This window comes from Protomyctophum bolini (genome assembly GCF_963924005.1).
Source record: "Protomyctophum bolini genome assembly, chromosome: 2".
In the NCBI taxonomy this organism is placed as follows: domain Eukaryota; kingdom Metazoa; phylum Chordata; class Actinopteri; order Myctophiformes; family Myctophidae; genus Protomyctophum; species Protomyctophum bolini.
Window position 1 is genome coordinate 51,568,081 of NC_137863.1, and position 21,390 is coordinate 51,589,470.

Consider the following 21,390-nt stretch of genomic DNA (forward strand, 5'->3'; position numbering starts at 1 on the left):
TCCCGGGGGGTCCCCCAACTTTGAGACCCCCAAGGATGCCCCCGGGGGGGCGGCACGATTCAAATGAGACCACCCCCATCCAAAACGGTTGAGAAATGACAGAGTTACAAAAAAAAAAAAATTAACTTAAAAAAAAAAAAAAAAAAAAAAAAAAAAAATCGGCCGGCCGGCCCTTTTTACGACCGGCCGGCCCTTTTTACGACCGGCCGGCCCTTTTTACAACCGGCCGGCCCTTTTAAGACCGGCCGGCCCTTTTAAGACCGGCCGGCCCTTTTAAGGACCGGCCGGCCCTTTTAAGACCGGCCGGCCCTTTTAAGGACCGGCCGGCCCTTTTAAGGACCGGCCGGCCGGCCCTTTTTACCGGCCTGCCGGGCCGGTAAAACGGATTCTGCCCTTGCTGCAGATGCTACAGGTCTGGTGTGTGATGAAGAACGCTCTCTCTCTCTCTCTCTCTCTCTCTCTTTCTCTCTCTCTCTCTCTCTCTCTCTCTCTCTCTCTCTCTCTGTCTCTCTCTCTCTCTCTTTCTCTCTCTCTATCGGTCTCTCTCTCTCTCTCCACCAACTTCCACACACCTGGTTTCCTGTCCTGTTTTCTGTGCTCCACCATTGCTCTCCTGCTCACTGTTGATTGTTAGCATTCTTGCTGAGCACAACAATCGCTGGCCGAGAACCGTTTGATCCAGATAATCCCGACCAGAAAGCCCAACTTGTTTTTGTTGTTGTTGTACATCAGAGAGGCATAGCAAAGCGCTGGCTGTGTGTAACGGACAGATGGTGTTAGGGGAGAGGCATTGTGCACAGTTATTTATCAATGTTTATGGCCACAGTGATGTACATTGAATAAATCACACAGTGAATTTCGCTGTGTTCACATTATAGCGCTGAAATGACATGGGCAGCATGCGTGATGTATAATGGGGAAATCTGTGCGTTTATAAAAAACATGTTGAGCTGCAATACATCATTCCAACACTGTGAAGTGCTTGCAGATATATCAGGTTGATAAAGTGATTGAACCTCACTAGTAAAATTAAGTGGGGGTGTGTGTGTGTGTGTGTGTGTGTGTGTGTGTGTGTGTGTGTGTGTGTGTGTGTGTGTGCGCACGTGTGCGTGTGTATATATTGCACACATACTGTAATAATTTCAGGTGTGTTTTCTATCAGAAGTAAACATTTTCCAGTAACAGCTCTTCTCCTTTCCTCTCTTACAGGTGTGCTTCCTTCTAATCACCGTCTGGACACACTGACTCACTTGACCTCACAGCCAGAGCAACGCCAGCGGATTCTGCAACAGTGAACAGATGGACAGATGGAAAACGCCCTCGGGGTAGAGCTCTCCAAGATCAATCGGTGTCAGCAAAAACAAAAATCAACTAACTGCTTTCCACTCAAGAATTCAGGAGGCCAACGGGATTGTTAGTGAGACACCAAAGCCTGGAACAGCTTTACTGTTTTAGTTACTGAAAGGACCTTGGTCATCATTCGTCTCATGAGCTCATGGAACCGTGCAAATGATCCCGAGGGATAAACCTTTTTTCTTTTCTTTTTTTCTTTTTTTTATCAGTACATTATAAGTCATATTTTTGACAGCACATAGACATACTCAAGGATGGATGAAGGCTGGTATTTTGGCTCAGGGAGGTTTTTCTCTATGCCGTTCCCATTTCCATATTCATCAGTGATACACAGTGAAATTACCTGTGGCCACATATCACTGAGGACACACTTTTATCTCCCGTCTCTTAACTTCAGAAACTTCTGCTGCAAAAAGCAAATGCAAAATAGTTTTGTCTCGGCCTCAGATCCCCTTATAGCCTCTAACAGGGCAGTGAAAGGACTAATGACTAGTTGTGTCTCACTGAAGACTTTACCAGGACAACTATTCTATATCCAACAGACTCATGGAGAACATGCATGACCTGCCCTTTGAGCAAACCCATGGCCAGAACCACTCGAGACTTTAGAATGTTCCAGAATCTCGTGGATTAGCGTAGAATCAAGACCTGTCCGCCCAGCTGGAGTTGTGGCAATTTAATAGATAACAGGCAGATTTTATGTATATGCACATACAAATACAAAAAAGACTATTCCTGTTTCTCTCGCACCTACATCACATGTAGAGCCCCCCCCCCCTCTTAAAATGTCTCTGTGCTGGACAGTAAGAGCTTGGACAGTGTTTGCAGCGCTTGCTCTCCTTAGTTGTACTTTTTGCTGGTGTGAGGCGTCAAGGACTAGTGCTTCAGCCCCAGGAGGGAGTAGCCTGGAACAGGGCTCCATGTCCCATGAACGAGTGAAGAGAGGATGGGTGTGGAACCAGTTCTTTGTTGTGGAGGAGTACACCGGAACGGAGACCCTCTACGTAGGAAAGGTAAGGCATGTTTTCTGTGCTGGTTAAGTGCATTCACTTAACCCATTCTGACCTGAGATCAGATTCTAACACACAGAAGAATGGTGGTTCTTTAACCCATTCTGACCTGAGATCAGATTCTAACACACAGAAGAATGGTGGTTCTTTAACCCATTCTGACCTGAGATCAGATTCTAACACACAGAAGAATGGTGGTTCTTTAACCCATTCTGACCTGAGATCAAATTCTAACACACAGAAGAATGGTGGTTCTTTAAGTACTGTACTTAACACATTGATTGAATTGACGTTCTGTCAAATGCAACGCTTCCGTGCCGAAGACATACTGTATACATGTTCGTCCGGTCTTTTCAGTGGTTTAAACAATTAATTAGAGCTGGGACTCGATAAAAAAATTAATCTAATTAATCAGAGGCTTTGTAGTTAATTAATCTTGATTAATCACATTTTAATCGCATATCAATATTTAACCCGAGAACAGTGAGAAACCTTTTTTATTCAAATGTTTTTGGTATCCCAGTGAATAGTGACTACGGGATTCCACTCATTTTCAACATTTTACTGTCATTAATATACCTTAGAGTTGTTGTGTGGATACAATAAGAAAGTCCCCCCCCATTCTGTGTTGCCTAGAAATGAGCATTTGCGCCTGTCGTAGACATGCGCAGAGCAAGTTCAGTCAGGGAACCTCAGTCAGCGCGCCGGCCGTTAATTGGGCCACCGCAGGATCAGGCTCTCATCCACATGATTCACTCAGCCAATCACACGCTCACCCAATCTCATACCGGCTACTTTAACCGAAGGTTTTGCATTCATCCTCCTGCTTGCTTGCTTGCTGCTGCTTTATTACTTGCGCAAGCAGAGCGCGCAAGTAATAATTTCGCTTGGTCTCTTCAAAGTGACAGCCAGTTTTTTTTTCAACCACATTACGTCATCACATACATATACACACCATGTACTCTGGTCCCAGCTCTCAACGATGACGTAATGTGGTATCTGGTCCCAGCAAACCAGGCACAGACTTGCATACATAAAAACGGTTGAAAAAAACTTGGCTGTCACTTTTTGGAACCAAGTAACCACAGTATACTGCTAATCAAATTACAACTACATACTCTGTATGTAGTTGTAATGTGATTTGTAATTTGTAAATCTGTGCCTGGTCTGCTGGGACCAGACTACACAGATGACCATATCTCTTACGTCATCACTGAGAGCTAGTCATACATATACACACCATGTACTCTGGTCCCAGCTCTCAACGATGACGTAATGTGGTATCTGGTGGGACCAGATTACACAGATGACCATTTATCTTACGTCATCACTGAGAGCTAGTCATACATATACACACCATGTACTCTGGTCCCAGCTCTCAACGATGACGTAATGTGGTATCTGGTCCCAGCAAACCAGGCACAGACTTGCATACATAAAAACGGTTGAAAAAGACGGCTGTCACTTTTTGGCACCAAGTAACCACAGTATACTGCTAATCAAATTACAACTACATACTCTATTTAGTATAATGTATATGTATACGTATGTCTAGTCATTAGTCATTGCTGGGACGCATCGGAAAGGCTGGGACGGTGCATAGGGCGCAAAGTATGGCATTTATGGCCTACTAGATTGAGAGAGCCATTTATGGCCTACTAGTGTGCAACAAGCAAGTATGCACTCGGCAGAGTGCAGTTCTAGTTCTGATATAATTTGGCTTCATGGAATATTTACAGTAGGCCTACTGTGCAAATTGGCATTGTTTTAAATGCATGTCAGTGGTACAGTATGTGTTTTGAGTGACATCGGATAAGAACCCTGGTCAGCCTATATAATGTGACAACGAACATTTAAAATTGAGATTGATTAAGAGAGACTGAGAAGAGGAGGAATTATACGGGTAAGAGACAGAGACACACGGACAAGGAAGAGGAAGAGAGAGGATGTTGTGCTGGGCGGTGTCCCTGAAAGGACAGCTGGTGCATCCGAAAACAGGAAAGATTTACTGTCCTGCAGTGCCAGTGGGGCACATGGTGTACTACTTTGAAAGTTTCCACCACGGAACGATCCCCAACAAGGATCATATTGGTGCGGACGTCTTGAACACGGTGTCTATGGTCTGGATGAAGTTGCCTCCAGTGACAACTGGAAGGCCTATTGAGGTCCCCTCCTCGCGTTGGGGCCACACAGCTGTGCTTATAGGTGATACAATCTACATCTGGGGGGGGATAGTGAATTGTAGGATAACGGAGGAGGAAGTCAAATGGTTTACCGTCGTTGGGGACTACCAGGACAACCTTATTTATGCATTTGATGTTGACAATCTGAGTTGGTTCAAGCCCAGGATGTCTGGGTCTATTCCAGAGGCGAGGCAGAACCACTCAGCATGTGTCTCTGGGAAGGTCATGTATATACATGGAGGACGCGTCAAGACTGGAGCAACTAATGACCTCTACAAGTTGGACACCACCATAATGCTCTGGTCTTTAATTAAAACCAGAGGCATTCTGCCGCCTGCTTCAGAGCGCCACTCTGCCACAATCATCGGGACAAAGATCTTTGTATTTGGGGGTGGAACTTACTTGAACAGCGTCAGAGTGTTTGACACAGATACCGAACTCTGGCTGAGCACGCCTTCTGCACAGCTTCTCCCAGAAGCACGCGTGCGTCATGCAGCCTTTGCCTACGAAGGAGAGCTGTACATATTTGGCGGCTACAACTCTGCTCTGAATCTGTCCTTCAATGATCTGTGGAAAGTCAATCCAAAGACCTTCACATGGAAAAAGGTTGAGCCCAAGGGAGTAGGACCATATTGGCATTGTAATATCTACTGTTCTAAGGTGGGAGATCAAGTCATCATCTTTGGATACAAGACACAACCCATCTGTTGTTATTTACAGATCTTACACTTAAGACCTAGTCTGAAGACATTGTGCAAGCTAGCAGTGATTCAGAACGGCCTGGAGCATTCAGGACTCCCACACAACATCAGGTGGGAACTGGCAGCGATGACAACAATTCAAGAAAAGAAAAAGGCCAACAAGCCCATTGTAAAATAAAGAAATACATACACACAATTGATGAAAATTACAGGGGTTCATAAGATTTAGATTAAAAAAAAATGACTGGGTTCTCTGATTGTGGATAGATGAACGTCAGCACTTTGCCAGATTGTGTCAGAGAAATAAGCAACCAGGTCTATGAAAATAATCCCAAAGGAAAGCCAATATACCAGCGGTCTGCAACCTTTTTTAACACCTCTTGTGCTAAGGACGTTTCCAGACGTCCTCTCAATAAAAACCGTGGGGTGCTAATGACGTATGGAGATGTCCGGAGACGTCCTTAGGTCCTTTTTTTTTTTTTTGCTTGGCTATGCCTTCTTCAGCACTCATAGACATGTTTAGCGGATGCGCACTGCTGTTCACTTCCTTATTTCATATTTATGGCCTGACTAAACTGTTTCTTTACTCTACTAGCCCTTACTCGTTGTGGCCGGTGGGGGTACTGCGCCATGGGTGCGTTTTCGCATTTTTTATTCACTAATAAATTCATTATTAATTTATAATTTGTTGAATTGAAAAAAGGGCTTCGTTAAGACCTCCATATTATTATGGTCAATGCCTGTGTGAAAAGGAGTGATTGGTGCAGGCGGTGAGGAGCTACGGCAGTGTTTCTGACACACATTCAGACATTTGGTTAATTATAGTATGATGATGATGATATCTAAATCTCCCTGGTTTTGATCAAAAGAGCAATGTGTTCTGTGCTCATTTCTGACTTAACCAATCATCTTGTTTGGAATATTAACGCTTCTAGAGAGAGGTCAGATGAGACAGTGCGGAATATTATGCCTCCCGGTGTTGGGGGGGGGGGGGGGGTAATGGAAGGCGGGGCTTTTCAGAGTAACATCTGCCCAACCTGCTTGACACTATAGCGCCATAATTTTTGAAGAATTCTGCCGCATTCAAGGTGTTAAATGCAGGAGTTAAACTATTAATCTGGTCTCAGTGAGGTCAGATGTAGAGTTGATGGCCGCTCCATATATTCAGATCTAGTATGTCAGACCATGTATGGCTATCCAGGGTTTGATGAGGTCAGTGTTGTGATCTTCATAATACTGTATCCAGGTGATGATAGTCAGCTCCGCAGATGAAGATCCATGTGTTGTACCGACTTGGTTCATTTTGCAAGTGTGACTCGTGTCGCGGCAACCACACTGGTTATCATGAGACTGTCACGATGTGGTCATACCGGTATATTCCCATATATGGGCTTAATATTGATGACATCAGGGATGTCCATATATGGGCATTCCCAGCCGATGCCCTAATACAATGGCATTTTGGGTGGATTTGTTATTTTCCAGTGTGAAGCAAAGCAGCAGTGTGGTGGTGGTGGGACGACGTGAGAGCGACCATTGGTCACCTGAATTGGCTCCCTGGTTTCCACTGCGGGGGTTTGGGTACTACTACAATTGGTCGTACGTTTAGAAAATGTTCTGTTCCCGTCATGGCTACGGAGGCTCAGAGCTCAGGGACCTGGTAGCGCAGCTAAGGGCAGATAACAGTTCGCTGAGGCAGGAACAGAGAGATGCACAACCAGGTAGTAGTACTATTGTCTCCTCTGAGGTGTCAGTCCCATCCACTTTGGCACCACCAAGTGCCAAATAATAAATGATATGAAGGTTTGTAGCTGTAGCTAATTTCAATGTTATGTCGAAAAACGAGTAGGTAAAATTGCTTTGTGTTGGTTAAATTTAGTGGTTTATGGTTATTACTGTGACTTGGTGTGAATACCGTAATTTGTGTCAAAGCAGAACATTAGAAGCTCAATGTGTTATTCTGATATAATTTGGCTTCATGGAATATTTACAGTAGGCCTACTGTGCAAATTGGCATTGTTTTAAATGCATGTCAGTGTTACAGTATGTGTTATGAGTCACATCGGATAAGAACCCTGGTCAGCCTATATAATGTGACAACGAACATTTAAAATGTGATTGAGAGAGACTGAGAAGAGGAGGAATTATACGGGTAAGAGACAGAGACACACGGACAAGGAAGAGGAAGAGAGAGGATGTTGTGCTGGGCGGTGTCCCTGAAAATACCGCTGGTGCATCCGAAAACAGGACAGATTTACTGTCCTGCAGTGCCAGTGGGGCACATGGTGTACTACTTTGGAAGGTTCCACCACGGAACGACCCACAACAAGGATCATATTGGTGTGCACGTCTTGAACACAGTGTCTATGGTCTGGATGAAGTTGCCTCCTGTGACAACTGGAGGCAACTTAATTCGAAAAATAATGAAACAGCCCATTGAGGTCCCCTCCTCGCGTTGGGGCCACACAGCTGTGCTTATAGGGGATACAATCTACATCTGGGGGATGATAGAGTGCAGTTCTAGTTGTATACTGTGCGCTGCTGTATACAAAGTGCTCACCCACCTCCACTCCAGCTTCCACCTGTCGTTTTGGATCTACTGTTTAGGTACGGGGGATTCAGAGTCCCTATGGTCGGGACTGATGCGCTTGACCTGAGTACCTAAAAAGCAGATCCAATACATCGCCAAACCATAATAAATATATTGCATTGATTATCCTATATTCAATAAATATATATATTACATCCTCCTTGAGTTGTCTGACTGAACTGGAGGTATGAAAAAAAAATCTGTCACAAAAATGTACTTCATAATGTTACTGTTTTTTTTTCAGACCTTCAGTTCTATAGGCAACACAGAATGGGGGGGACTTTTTAATATTTCCAGTGCACACAACAAGAAAAATGCGTTTTATCCCAACAGTGATATATAGGCAGATGATATATATATACTGTATAGGCAGCAAGTGCCTATATAAAGTGTCTTCAGTGTGAATACTCAAATGTGCTTTACATGGCTGGGCATGAGAAAACAAATAAAAACTACTTTATTATGGGGGAAACAAAAAGGTAATTTATCTGTAGTTAATCGCGATTAATTTTTCTGTAGTTAATTAATCTTGATTAACGCGTTAAAGTCCCGGCCCTACAATGAATACATTTTCTTTATCAGTTTAAAAATCACACCAGTGTGAAGTGAGGGGCGCTCTTATCATCGTACGTCCTCATCGTCTATCTGCTCAGACACTATGATGTAAAATTGTCCATTCATTGTCAATTGGAATTCAATGTTTGTGTAGGACAGTGTTGTTTTTGTCGACTAAAACTAAGACAAAATTTTTCACTGACAAAGACTAAATGGAAACTAAATGAAAACTAAGCTATGATGACTAAAACTAAGACTAAATATACTGACAATTTCGTCAACAAATAAAAACTAGACCAAAATGTTAGGAAGGGACTATAGTGGGCAAGAGATCCAGTATAAGTAATTTTACACTTGGTTGGATGCTGAAAATAGCTGATCTACAAGCTCACAACCCGTTGCAGTGCGACACGTTGTGAGCTTGTAGATCGGCTATTTTAAAGTGTAAAATCAGTCATTACAACGGCATCAAGGCCCGCCAAAGCACATTTTAGTCGACAAAATCAAATGTACAGTCGACTAAAATCTTATGACATTTAGTCGACTAAAACTACACTAACACTAAGAAATTCCAGGTGACTAAAATGTGACTAAAACTAATTTAAAACTTGCTGCCAAAAACAACACTGGTCTAGGACAAAGCTTGTGGACAGACACCAAATAGATAGGGGATAGAGCCTTTTCCATCATAGCCCCCAAATGATCCCAAGCAGTCTTAAACGACTGATGCAGAAGGACATGAATACGGTAACACGCATACCAGGACACATTAAGGAAAAAGATAATCTCACAATAGAACAAACCAGGGCACTTAGGGAACTAATCAACAACAAACAAATCATTATCAAACCAGCAGACAAAGGCTCCTGCATAGTAATTATGGATAGACACCAATACCTTTTAGAAGGTGAGAGACAGCTCAACAATCAGGACCATTATAGGCAATTAGACCAACCCATTTACATGCAGACAGCTACGAAGGCCATAGCCATCATAAACAGTCTTAAGGACAAAAGGCACATAAACGCCAAACAACATCAATACTTAATAGGACAGGATAGCCCACGGGCTAGGATATTTTATCTTTTACCAAAAATACACAAAAGCCCGGATTCATGGACAATACCATATGAAATTCCACCCGGGAGACCAATTGTGTCGGACTGTGGCAGCGAGACGTATCAGACAGCAGAGTTTATTGAATATTTCCTGAACCCACTGTCGATAAAACACCCCAGTTTTATAAAAGACACTTACGATTTTGTGGACAAAATTAAAGCTAATAAAGTAGGAAAGGAGGCCCTTCTATTTTCAATAGATATAGACAGCCTCTACACAAACATTGAAACAGAATCAGGACTACAAGCAGTCAGGGAAGTCTTTAGTAAATACCCAGACACAAGTCGACCAGAGGAGGAAATACTCCAATTACTAGACTTAAATCTAACCCAGAATGATTTTTCCTTTAACAACAAATTCTATTTACAAATCAAAGGCACGGCCATGGGAAAGAGATTTGCACCATCTTATGCAAACATTTACATGAGCATATGGGAACAGACCGCACTAGAAAAATGCAGACTTAAACCGACACATTACTATAGATTTCTAGATGATATATTTGGAATATGGGAACATAGCCAAGAAGAATTCCAGGAATTTATTGATGTTTTAAATAGCCATCATAGATCCATAACGATAAAATATGTGACACACACAGAAAGGATTGACTTTCTTGATGTAACAATCTTCAAGGGCCCAAACTTTAACACAAATGGGAAACTAGACTTAAAAGTATTCTTTAAAGAAACAGACACTCACGCCCTATTACACAAAACGTCATTCCACCCGACACACTCCTACACAGGAATAGTCAAATCACAACTACTAAGATTCCATAGGATTTGCACGCAAAGAAGTGATTTCAAAATAGCTTGTAAAACTCTATTTAATGCCCTCAGACTAAGAGGATACACTAGGACCTTCCTCCGGAAAGCCCAAAAAACCTTCTTAGAAATAAAAGTGCGAGATACAGGCCCCAAATTGGCCCTGATAACCAGTTATTCAACACAGAGCACACTAGCCAACAACAGAATAAAAAGGAATTTTGAGAACCGAACAGACGATCTTCTAAAAGATTATAAAATTATATCGGCCTACAGAAAAAATAAAAACCTTAAAGATTATCTAGTACACAGCAAGCTAAAAGAAATCAACACACCAGCACGCCAGGGACCAGAATACTTCAAACCCAAACAATTAGTAAAAAATAGAACCACAAAACGCGTCTTGGAGATTAAACAACAAATAACAGCCAGAACCAGCAACTGCATTTATTTAATCACATGTGAAAAATGTGGTTTACAATATGTCGGAGAGACAGGTAAAACAATAGGTACTAGGCTGGGACGACACAGATACAATATTAACAATGCCAAAAAGACAACCACAAGATTGGTGCAACATTTTATGGCGCACGGCATTGGAGCTCTAAAATGCGCTGGACTTCAACACAATCCTAACTGGACAGTAGGACAAAGACGTTTTAATGAAAAACAGTGGATTAAGAACCTCAACACGGATTTTCCTCGAGGCTTAAACATGCCTAAAATTAGATCTTGAACACTAAAAAACTTAAACTCAGGATTAAACTGGAGAAATCTAAAAGTGATTGGATCAGACTTCCTTCGGATACATGGCGAATGCATTTATTCCTTGCATTGTGCCTACACATGTCGCGACCGCAGGTCGCGACATGTGTACTGAAATCAGTGCACTGAAATCTTTTAATTCCCCCCCCCAATGTCAAACTGGCCCCCTCCATTGAGACCTTTAAATCCCACCTAAAGACCCACCTCTACACCTTGGCTTTTAACCCAGGTTGAGTTTCCATGGTCCATGTTTTGTGTTTTGTTTGGTATCTGTTTTGTATTTCTTCGTATGTTTGCTGTTGTTCTCTGTGTTTAGCTACAGTGCATTTAGTTTTGTTCTTCTGTACGGCACTTTGTAAACCTCTGAGTTGTAAAATGTGCTTTATAAATAAAGTGGATCGGATCGGATAGTAAAACAGCCAGAGACACACAAAGCTCTGTATAGGAGTGGTTCAAAAAGCGCTTTGGACAAAACCTCTTAACTCCATTGGACCCTCAAACTGTCTGCTAAAGCAACTCCACCACTGTCAGCCAATGTCCTGAGTGTGACATTAGTGTGACATTTTCCTAATGGATAATGAATGCATGTCAAACCACAGCTGACTGCCGTATTTTCAATTTGGGAATGTTCGCCGAACCCTTGTCTCTCCTCGTTGGCGTCTCGGTCATGAGACTCGATGAGCTCATGATGAGACTGGACGGCATGTATGATTCAGTTGGCTTATATTTGACGTGATGTGAAAAGATGGAGTATTGAAGCCGACAGAGACCCAGACACGCGTATGAGTCCCAGTCGCGCGCGTGCCGATCTTGTGGGCGTTCGTTGTACGTTTTTCGACTATGGGCGTGGCAACTGTGCGCTGGCAGCATTCATGCGTACATTTGTAATTCTCTGCATTGTTACAGAATGCATGTTGGTGATGTGCTCCACAGCAGGCTGGGCGTTTCTAATTACACCCCTGGTGATTCTTTTTGTCTGCCGCTTGCATGGCATTCCTGCTGGGGAGGCGTGAGGACCACATAGCCAGCAGGCACAACTATCAGTCTGAGGCGCCAGTCACATCTATCAGACAAGCGTCTTATCAATGTTTTATGGTTTCATCTGTCTTGTCGTTTGTCGCATCAATTGACCACAATGCTTTGCGGAATCTGGGCGGTGCGTGGGCGGTGCGAGGACATGCGGAAACAGATCCACGTGTTGCCCCTGTTGTTGTCCTTACGCTGTTAGCTGCGGGACACAGTAGCTAGTAGCTTGTTGGTTGTGTCAACGTGTTGCGTCTCCACTTTATCAGTACCACTACCACAGTAGGTGCCAAGTCTGGCACTGATTCTGTGTGTATGTATATAGCCTCCAGGTACGCAGACTAAGCATGGCATCATTGTGGAAAATTAATATTTTCTGTTAGCAACGACTCCATTATTTTTAATAAAGCGCATCCATTTTACCACAACACACGACTTGCTGCATTTCAGGCTGTTAGCCATGACGCAGACGTCGATGCAGGCTATAGGCGAAATATAGGATAAGAGATGACATGCGTCTCCAAGTTGGAGCCTATAGTTGCGCCTGGGCGCACGGCTCTCTCCTATCTGCAGTCCGACCGTTCAGCGTTACTTCAGGAGAGGAGACGACACCTCGATGTTAATGTTATTAAAAAAAGAGAGAAAAAAAAGGGGGGGAATCATATTTGAACCATAATCTGAAGTAGGCCTAATGTACAGTAGGCCCATTGGGCATAGCCAACACGGCACATCATTATCACATCTACATTTATCCTTCAACATTTCATGCCCAAAATGATTGTTTGGGAGCAGTAGCATTTTCAGAAATATAAGTCATGGCTACGACTGTTTCATAATATCCAGTCCAATGCGCACTGCCCATGCGAACGGAAAACATGTTCATTCATATTAACAGTTTTATTTTATTTTAACAACCAAATCATATGGAATGGTTTGAAGTAGGCCTTCATTTATAATGTCGCATCCTCTGTGTAAAGCACTGATGTCCTTTTATATCGTTGGTCCGTGCAGTCAGACGGATAACTATTGATTATGGGTCGGGTGGAATAACAAACTGATACGAGGTGGAACGAGAGATCTGAACGGAGTCGACGCGACACCTGAATTATATAAGCATTAGGCTATATAGACCAGAGCTAGGTTAGGAGTGATTGATAAAATGCATGCACCTTGAATTATAACGTTTGTTTTAATTTTCTGTTCGGCCACGACGGGCAGGGATTATATTTTCCTGTTGAATTGCTTACTGGAACAGACCAAACTACTTTACTTAACAATAAAATCATTTTCGTAACGAAAGTGCATAGGCTCTTTCCTCTTCCGTGTCTGCACTATGCAGAAAAAAAACAACAGACTCAGAGTGTGAAAAGACCGCCCAGTGCAGCGTAACAAACGGACCTTCTCTCCTATTGGTTGGCGGGTAAACCCAACCCTTTTTGTCTTGTCTGAGGTGCCGCCCTGTTCTTCAGCTTGTCGCCTACAAAATGTTTTGTGTCTTGTGTCTTGCCCCCCCCCCCCCCCCCCCCCCATGAAACACGTTTGTCTGATGAAACCACGTGACTCCCATTAGAAATGCATTGGGAGCTGTCTTGTCTGATGCTTTTCATCAGACAACCATAAGACGCTTGTCTGATAGATGTGACTGCGGCCTGAGGGGGAGACAGTGAGGTGCATATACATACAGAGACGCTGTGAGACAAGCATACAGACAGACAGACAGACAGACAGACAGACAGACAGACAGACAGATCTAGCAGGTCTAGCTTTCGCCACAACAGAGCTGTCAATGTTATTTTGCATGGCTGTGTTGTTGAACGTCGAGAAAGTTATACGACTGACGCACCCAGGTGATGGCAATATTACTAATGACCGTAGGCATATTCTTACCGTGCAACACAGCAGGGGGAAGGGGGGGGACGGACATAAATGCTTTTATTAATATAATTACCCAGAGTTATTGTTCTCCAAGGTACCAGGGCACGGGCCAAGAATATTAATACAGTGTGAGAGAGGGAGAGAGAGAGAGAGAGAGAGAGTGCACACACAATCACACACAAGTATGAAATGCATGCGTCACGCCTCCGACAATCTCTGTCCATTTACAACAAGCGTTTTTTTTTTTTTTCACCGTGTTTATTATTTCACTCCAACTGGGCAACGTTGCCAAGCCTGTCTGTCTCACACTACGGCCACCATTACTCTGCTAATAGAATATGATTTCCCAGTAAACGCTCACTCGTTTCAGTACGTTCAGTACATTTGGATAATGAATCCTGTTGGACCGAACTGCTCCCACGACTCTCACTTTCCCCCCCTGTCTACTTCCCTAATGTGCTCCGTGACAAATGCAGAGAGAGGTATATAGGCATTATGAAATGTATGGGAATGTCATTTTGCTGAGATACGGCGATGTCGTTCCCAGTCACGTCGTCAGAGATAAAAGGGCCACTTCACCCCTTTTGCAACCAGATCTTATTTTAATGATATTTGGGGACACAAGAAACACTTTCCTTGGTTTTTATGTGTTTAAGATATTTTAGTATTTCAAATGTATGATGACTCGTCAGGCATTGATCTCACTTCCTTCCTGGACTACATCGTCTCAGTCGGACAAACCTGCACAGACACCATGACCAAAGCAATATGGTCATTGTAGTAATCCAGCAATCCAGTCCCCTAGTCAAAACACGCAGACTTGATTATTTTTCTGACCATATAGAGTTCAAATTTCAAATTGTGCTACTGTTATCTACTGTGAATACTATTAACATTGAGTGACTGTAGTTTCTTCCAGAGGTGAAATGCTCCTTTAAAGCTCACTTTTCAAGAAGCTGTTCTTGAGTTGCAGGAGGACTATAGGTTAAGGTTAGGGAAAATGTTAAAGTGTGTCTTGTCTGTGTCACAGCAGGCAGTCTACCGGTATGTATTGAAGGGGTTGAAGGTTTGTTGTGCTTTATGTATTGGCCTGTATAGCCCTCCAGCCAGTATTGACTTGTTCTGGCTTGACGTCCTTATTTCATCTTTGTCTGAATAGAAGAAAAAAAAAGAAAGAACCATTTCCCTGTCTTTCCTTTCTGTCAATCCTCTGTAGGTTATTGCTTTTTTTTCCTACCTCAAGTAAGAAAACCTTGACACATACTGTGGTTAATACTGTATGACATTGGGTCCTATGAGATGCGTTTCTCAGTGTAGCCCAGTTCAGAAGCTTCAGGCTGTATTTGGGTGGATATAGCCTGGTTAACGGGGCTGAGTCGGCTCAATCGAACGTCACAACGTTCGCCACGGCAGCTTGCTCGCTTTAGCTCACTCTGTGGTGTCTCTCATTGCTCAATTCCGCTTCAGACGGCACCCCTCTGTCTATAGGGCGGTTAAAATGGGGAGGATTTCTGTGTAATATGTACGGATTGGGGGTTTTCTAGTAGTGTATGTATGGATGTCAATCCGCGTTTGGGTGAGACTGGGTTGGCTATGGATGTCCACATGGATGGTAAGCAGACCATAGGCAGACATCTGTCTATGCAGATGGTCTGTGGTCTGTGCAGCAATATACCGTAGGTCTTTCTTGGGTCCATGCATACCTGTCTGTGTGACCTGTCCATGAGAACTGTCTGTGTGACCTGTCTGTGTGACCTGTCCATGAGAACTGTCTGTGTGACCTGTCCATGAGAACTGTCTGTGTGACCTGTCTGTGTGACCTGTCCATGAGAACTGTCTGTGTGAACTGTCCATGAGAACTGTCTGTGTGACCTGTCCATGAGAACTGTCTGCTCTTTGAGCTGTGCTCAACTTGATTAGACTTCCATCTCCACTCCACGGTGCTTTGCCGATGGGATTGCTCTTATTGGCAAATACACATGATATGTATTTACCTCTTCTTCTTCTGTCGTATGTCCTTAGACCTTCCGTTGCAGCAAGCCAGTCCAGTGTGTCATTGTCTAGGTCAATTAGCCCACGGTCGCCATTTGGTGGCCGGTATATAGGGCAGCTGGTCAGCACATGTTCAACAGTCTGTAATGGGTCCCCACTTTCGCAGTGGGCACTGTCTGTGAGACCCCACTTCTGCACCAAAGCGTCCCACACCCGTCCTCAGGCGGTTGAGGGTTGTCCACTCCTTGCGGGGGAGGTGCTGGCCAGGAACATCTGTGGGATCCTCGATGTAGTGGTGAAGCCTGGATGGTTCTGCTGCCTTCCACTGGTCCCTCCATCTTGCCTTCACCCAGGGAGCCTTGGAGGTGTCGGCTGGTGTTGTACGGAGCAGTTCCTGGGCCTGTGTGGCAAAGGGCCGCCGGGACTTGAGACGCATGCGCTGTGGTGTCTCTGTGACGACCTTGTGGAGGAGGTGGGCTTCGCTCAGCTGAGCCTTCCGAGCAAGGGCCAGTGTGGCTGCTTCTCGCCTGACCTCTGCGGGGGCGATTCCAGCAAGGACTGGCAGTTGGTTGGTTGGAGTGTATTTACCTCGATATGCTGTCTGTCATTATGTATATGTATATACTGTACCTCATACCTCGATGAAGGTACATTTCTTATATATACGTATATTGCAGCCACACAAGCATTTAAACACGTCTGTTTGAATTAGAATATATACATATTTGAAAGTCAAACAGAGATGTCCAACTGGCTTTTGCCTTTCTCTAGGTCGTCCTCAGACGAGCCCTCCATCGTCGTTTCCAGTCATCTCGGTTCTCCATACATCCGGCCAGTTCGTTGGTACTTTGCACTCCTGCATCGCTCTTGAGTATATCCACGTATGTTAGCACGGGGCGTCCTCGTGCTCGATGGCCGTGTGTTGGTTCCCAGAGCACCAGTTTGCTGGCTGGCAGTTCTTGATGTCTTTGGCAGTGTCCTGCTAGTCTCATTCTCCTGGCTGCTATTTTCTGGCTCACCCTCGGTAGTCCCTCATACAGAGTCATGTTAGTGACATGTACAGTCTTGCTGATGTTAAGTACTGCACGCAGCATTCTGGTGTAGCACCCGTCAAGGGACTTCTCCAGGGTTGGCTTCAGGGTCCAGCATTCACTGCCGTATAGGAGAACAGACTCCACTGTTGCGTAGAAGAAGCTGAGTTTGATTTGTCGGGGGAGATTGGAGTTCCAAACACTGTTCATGCCATTTAGGGACCTCCATGCAAGTGCCTTCCTCACTTTCAGATCTTGCTCGGTTGAGTTGACCCATGAGCCCAGGTACTTGAAGTCTTTGACTTCCTTCAGCACCGTGCCTCCTGCTGTTGTGAGAGGTGGATGTTCCGGTGAGATGTTGTAGGTGATAACCTCAGTTTTCTTGGCATTTAGCCTAAGGCCAACTTTGGCACACTCCAGCTCCACACTGTTCAGGAGTTCCTGAGCTTGTTCCACGCTGTCGGAGAGCAGGCCGATGTCATCCGCATAGTCCAGATCTGTCAGGACTACCTTGGGATGTCGTCTTGACCTCCTTGGGGTTAGGGTGAAGCCAAGATCCTGCTCTCGTCCACTGATAGCTTTCCTGAGCGCATAGTCCAGGACTATGATGAAGAGGAAAGGGGCTAGGGTATCCCCCTGCATTACCCCGGCCCGGATATCAAACTCCTCACTGTTACCATCTGGGGTCACCACCTTGGCCCTTGTTTTTGCATACATGGACTCTATTGCCCGGAGCAAGTTGGGAGGGACACCGTAGGCCTTAAGGATCTTCACCATTGTGCCTCTGTGAATCGAGTCAAACGCCTTTTTGAAGTCGATGAAGCAGAGTACAGCAGTCAAGTTGTCCTTCCTCACCTCCTCAATCATTCTCCTCAGTGCCAAGATCTGTGCTACGGTAGTTCTCCTCTCTCTGAAGCCATTTTGGTTCTCTCTCAGGAGAGGGTCGATGGCATGCCGTATCCTGTTTAGTATCATTCTGTTGTAAATCTTTGCAGTGATACAAGTCAGGCTGATGCCTCTGTAGTTGTCTGGCTTTGAGAGGTCCCCAGCTTTAGGCACTGGAATGATGTTGGACAGAGACCATATTTCAGGCTGTTTGTTGTTCATTAGTGACAGGTTGCAAAACTCCAGGGTGAGGTCATCAAGGTCACAGTTCTTTAGGACCTCTGGGGGTATGCCATCTGGCCCAGCACTCTTGCCCTCCCTCACTGTGGATTTCGCCTTGGAAAGCTCACTGGACGTAAAGGGACCATCTTCGATGTCCAGGCCCTGGAGGATTTCCGGCACATCCTCCTCAACTCCATCCTCTGCTGTACCCAGGAGCCCCTGGAAGTGGCCGAACCAGGTAGTCACCCTGTCCTCTGGGCTGTGTCCCTCCACCTGTCCCTCCTTAGCTCTTTTCCGCCCAGTCATCTCATTGATGACTTTCCAGGCCTCCCCATATTGCCGTTCACCATGCGCTGCCTGCACTCTCTGTACGCTCTCCATCAGTTCCACTCCTTTTATCGTGTCGTATGTACTGAAGAGAAACTGCTTGGCTTCATTCAGTACAACACGTCTCTCCACGGTTGGTTCGCGCTCAAAGTTGAGCCGTGCTTCCTCCACCCTGCTGCGTGCAGCTACAACCTCCGGATGTCTGGACCGCATGGACACTCTGGCTTTGTCCAGCATTGGCACACACAGCCTGGTCGCCTCCTCATTCGCAACAACAAATCTCTCATATTCGCTGCTGGGCTCAGCTCCCTTGTCCAGCTGCCCAAAGCGCCTCCTAACCTCCTCCGTGTACCTGGCTTGCAGGCCTGGGTCGGCTGCGAATGCCTTCCAGTCGTGCCGGATCTTGGGGCTTGGCTTGGGGACCCTGAGGCTAAGTCGCACTCTCATGGATACCACGCGGTGGTCAGAACCCACAGAGTTAAAGGTGTTGTAGGGTTCCGCGTTCAAGATGGAATTCCTCCATTTTCGTCTCACTAGTATGTAGTCTAGTTGACGTCTCATACCGGTGGGCCGGTCCTGGAAGGTCCATCTTTTGCCCATTCTTTTTCTGAACATGGTGTTTGCAGCCAGTAGTTCTTGTTCCTGGAGTAGTGTGGCAAGGTACGCTCCATTCCGGTTTGTGTCCTCATGGAAAGTGTATGTCGCGTCCGTTCGTCCGAGTCTCGCGTTAAAGTCCCCCAGAATCGCAAGAAAATTGTGTGCCGGGACGCTTCGGACTGCCGTTGCTAGGTCCCTGTAAAACTTCTCCGCTTCCTCGACTGACGCCACGTTGGTGGGTGAATACACTGCCATGATGGTTGTTACTGGACAGCTACTAAACTCGGCGATGAGGATCCGCTCTGAGAATCGGTGGGTTTTCCGCAGTGTTTTACGTGCTCTAGGGCTCAACAGCAGCCCCACACCTCCGGTTGCTGCCTGGGCTTCGTTCCTCCATGCAGAGGAGGTGACGAAGGTGTAACTCTCAACCCTGCAGTGTTTGATGGTGATCTCATTGTGCACCCTTCTGTGCTCCTGGACTCCTAGGATCTCCACTCCTCTGCTCTCTGCACAGTGTGTGAGCTCCTCCAACCTCCCATCTTCTCTGACCGTGCATGCGTTGAAGGTTCCCATTATAAATGGTTTCCTGCAACGCAAGATTGCATTAGACCGTGTGCTGTTTTCGGACTGAACCCTCCCTTGCGGGTTTAAGGTCCAATCGTCATGTTGTCCCCCCGGGGGAGGACCAGCACTACGGTCCGCTGCTAGGCTCCTGCGGACTCCCGCCGCTGGAAGTATAGGTTTTGAAATGACTAGACTTTCCATGGTTGACTTTACAATGCTATATAAGAACTGTGGGGCGCAACTCCTCACAGTCCTGGTTTTAATTCGGAGTGTCCTTCTCCTAGGTGGGTTGCCTCGGCTGTGAGCTCCACCTGCCCATGCTATTTACCCATAACTGGGGCAGTGGTTGGTAAGGTGCCAGGGCGTGTCCACACACCGGTGGGCCTGCACACCTCACCTCTGGGGCCCACTGCTGCTCCGAGATCCCCTGCATTTTAGTTTGGTGTCCGCAAGGACACATATCCGTGTGTGACCACGAGGAGGCACTGCAGGAGTCTTGGTGGTGGAGAGGCTGTGTACCGGCAGGAGGAGACTTACGCAACTCAGCTCCTCTTTTCACCCCCCGCGAGGAGGGCTAGCCGACGGCAGTAGCTGAAAGCAGAGAGTAGCAAGCAGGAGCAGCATGCAACATGCACTAACTACAAGCACTTCTACACAGTACTACTGCACTGACGCATCACACACCCTGTGCTAAAAGCACGCACACACCAACTAAAATGTCCTGTATAAATAGCAATGGACGAGTGTGAATCTTGCAATTAGGAATGGGCATGGACATCAGTGTTCGCTGAACATATAGAGATTAGAGACATATTTTTCTTCAGTTACTGGGTGTGATGATATCGCAGTCTTTGATGGCAAATCTGTTTCCGTGTGCATGTGCATGCGTCTCACACACACACACACACACACACACACACACACACACACACACAAACACGTGAGCGCACGCAAGCCTTCTTCAGTAATTCTCCTCGCCGTAATGATCCAAGCTATAATTAGTCAAATCTCGGTCACATTATCAAAGAGGTACAAAGTGGCTTTAGAACGGATGAAGGGAAAGTGCACGGCCGTTGGGCATGAAGGGCTTTCCCCGATCCACATCTCCTGGAAAGATGAGAGCGGAATTTAGGTTGCTCTGATTTGTTATCTTTCAAATAACGGTATTGTTAGTGTTATTACCTCTTGATGTTTCTTGCCTGGCTCCTGCTCTCTCTCTCTCTCTCTCTCTCTCTCTCTCTGCCTTCCTCATATGGACGGACCAGCCTGTTCTTTCTGTCTGAGGTTCCACATTTTCTCCTTTGTGCCAATCGCCATGCCCCGTATTCTTTCTCGTAATCTCTCCTCTTTTGTCTTGTGCTCTCGCTTCACTGCCACTTTCTTGCCTTTTACATCTCAGTCTCCCGAGTTCAACGTGCCCGTTCCCTTCCATCTCTGCACCTGTCGTGTCTCTGATACAGTCACCTCGTTAGCACCGTTGGCAGTTAAGATCAGAGAGCTTGACAAGCACAGCAGTGAAATGTGGCAGAGATACTCCTGATTACACAGACTTGGATATAAGACGGCCAATTTGCCTTCACTCTGAGACCCTGTAAACCCACAGATTCAGTGTAAACTGCATTCTGCTGAATCCATATGAAATAAACAGTATCATTCTTCTCTTCTCTTCTCTTCTCTTCTCTTCTCTTCTCTTCTCTTCTCTTCTCTTCTCTTCTCTTCTCTTCTCTTCTCTTCTCTTCTCTTCTCTTCTCTTCTCTTCTCTTCTCCTCTCCTCTCCTCTCTTCTCTTTTCTTCTCTTCTTGTTTCTTTTCCTATCATCAAGTAGCTTTTA

The 21,390-nt window shown here is 45.4% G+C and overlaps 1 protein-coding gene across 1 annotated transcript in view; it reads left to right on the plus strand.

The window, feature by feature from the left end:
* Window positions 1-2,273: 2,273 nt before the first annotated feature.
* The window catches only part of LOC308325059 (cadherin-22-like), a gene marked incomplete at both ends in the record, with an annotated part of 124,648 nt that continues 105,531 nt past the window's right edge, over window positions 2,274-21,390 (plus strand). Inside the window, one exon of the mRNA XM_080777453.1 lies at window positions 2,274-2,366. Within this exon, the coding sequence (XP_080633579.1) occupies window positions 2,274-2,366 (93 nt within the window). The remainder of the gene's footprint in view (window positions 2,367-21,390) is intronic.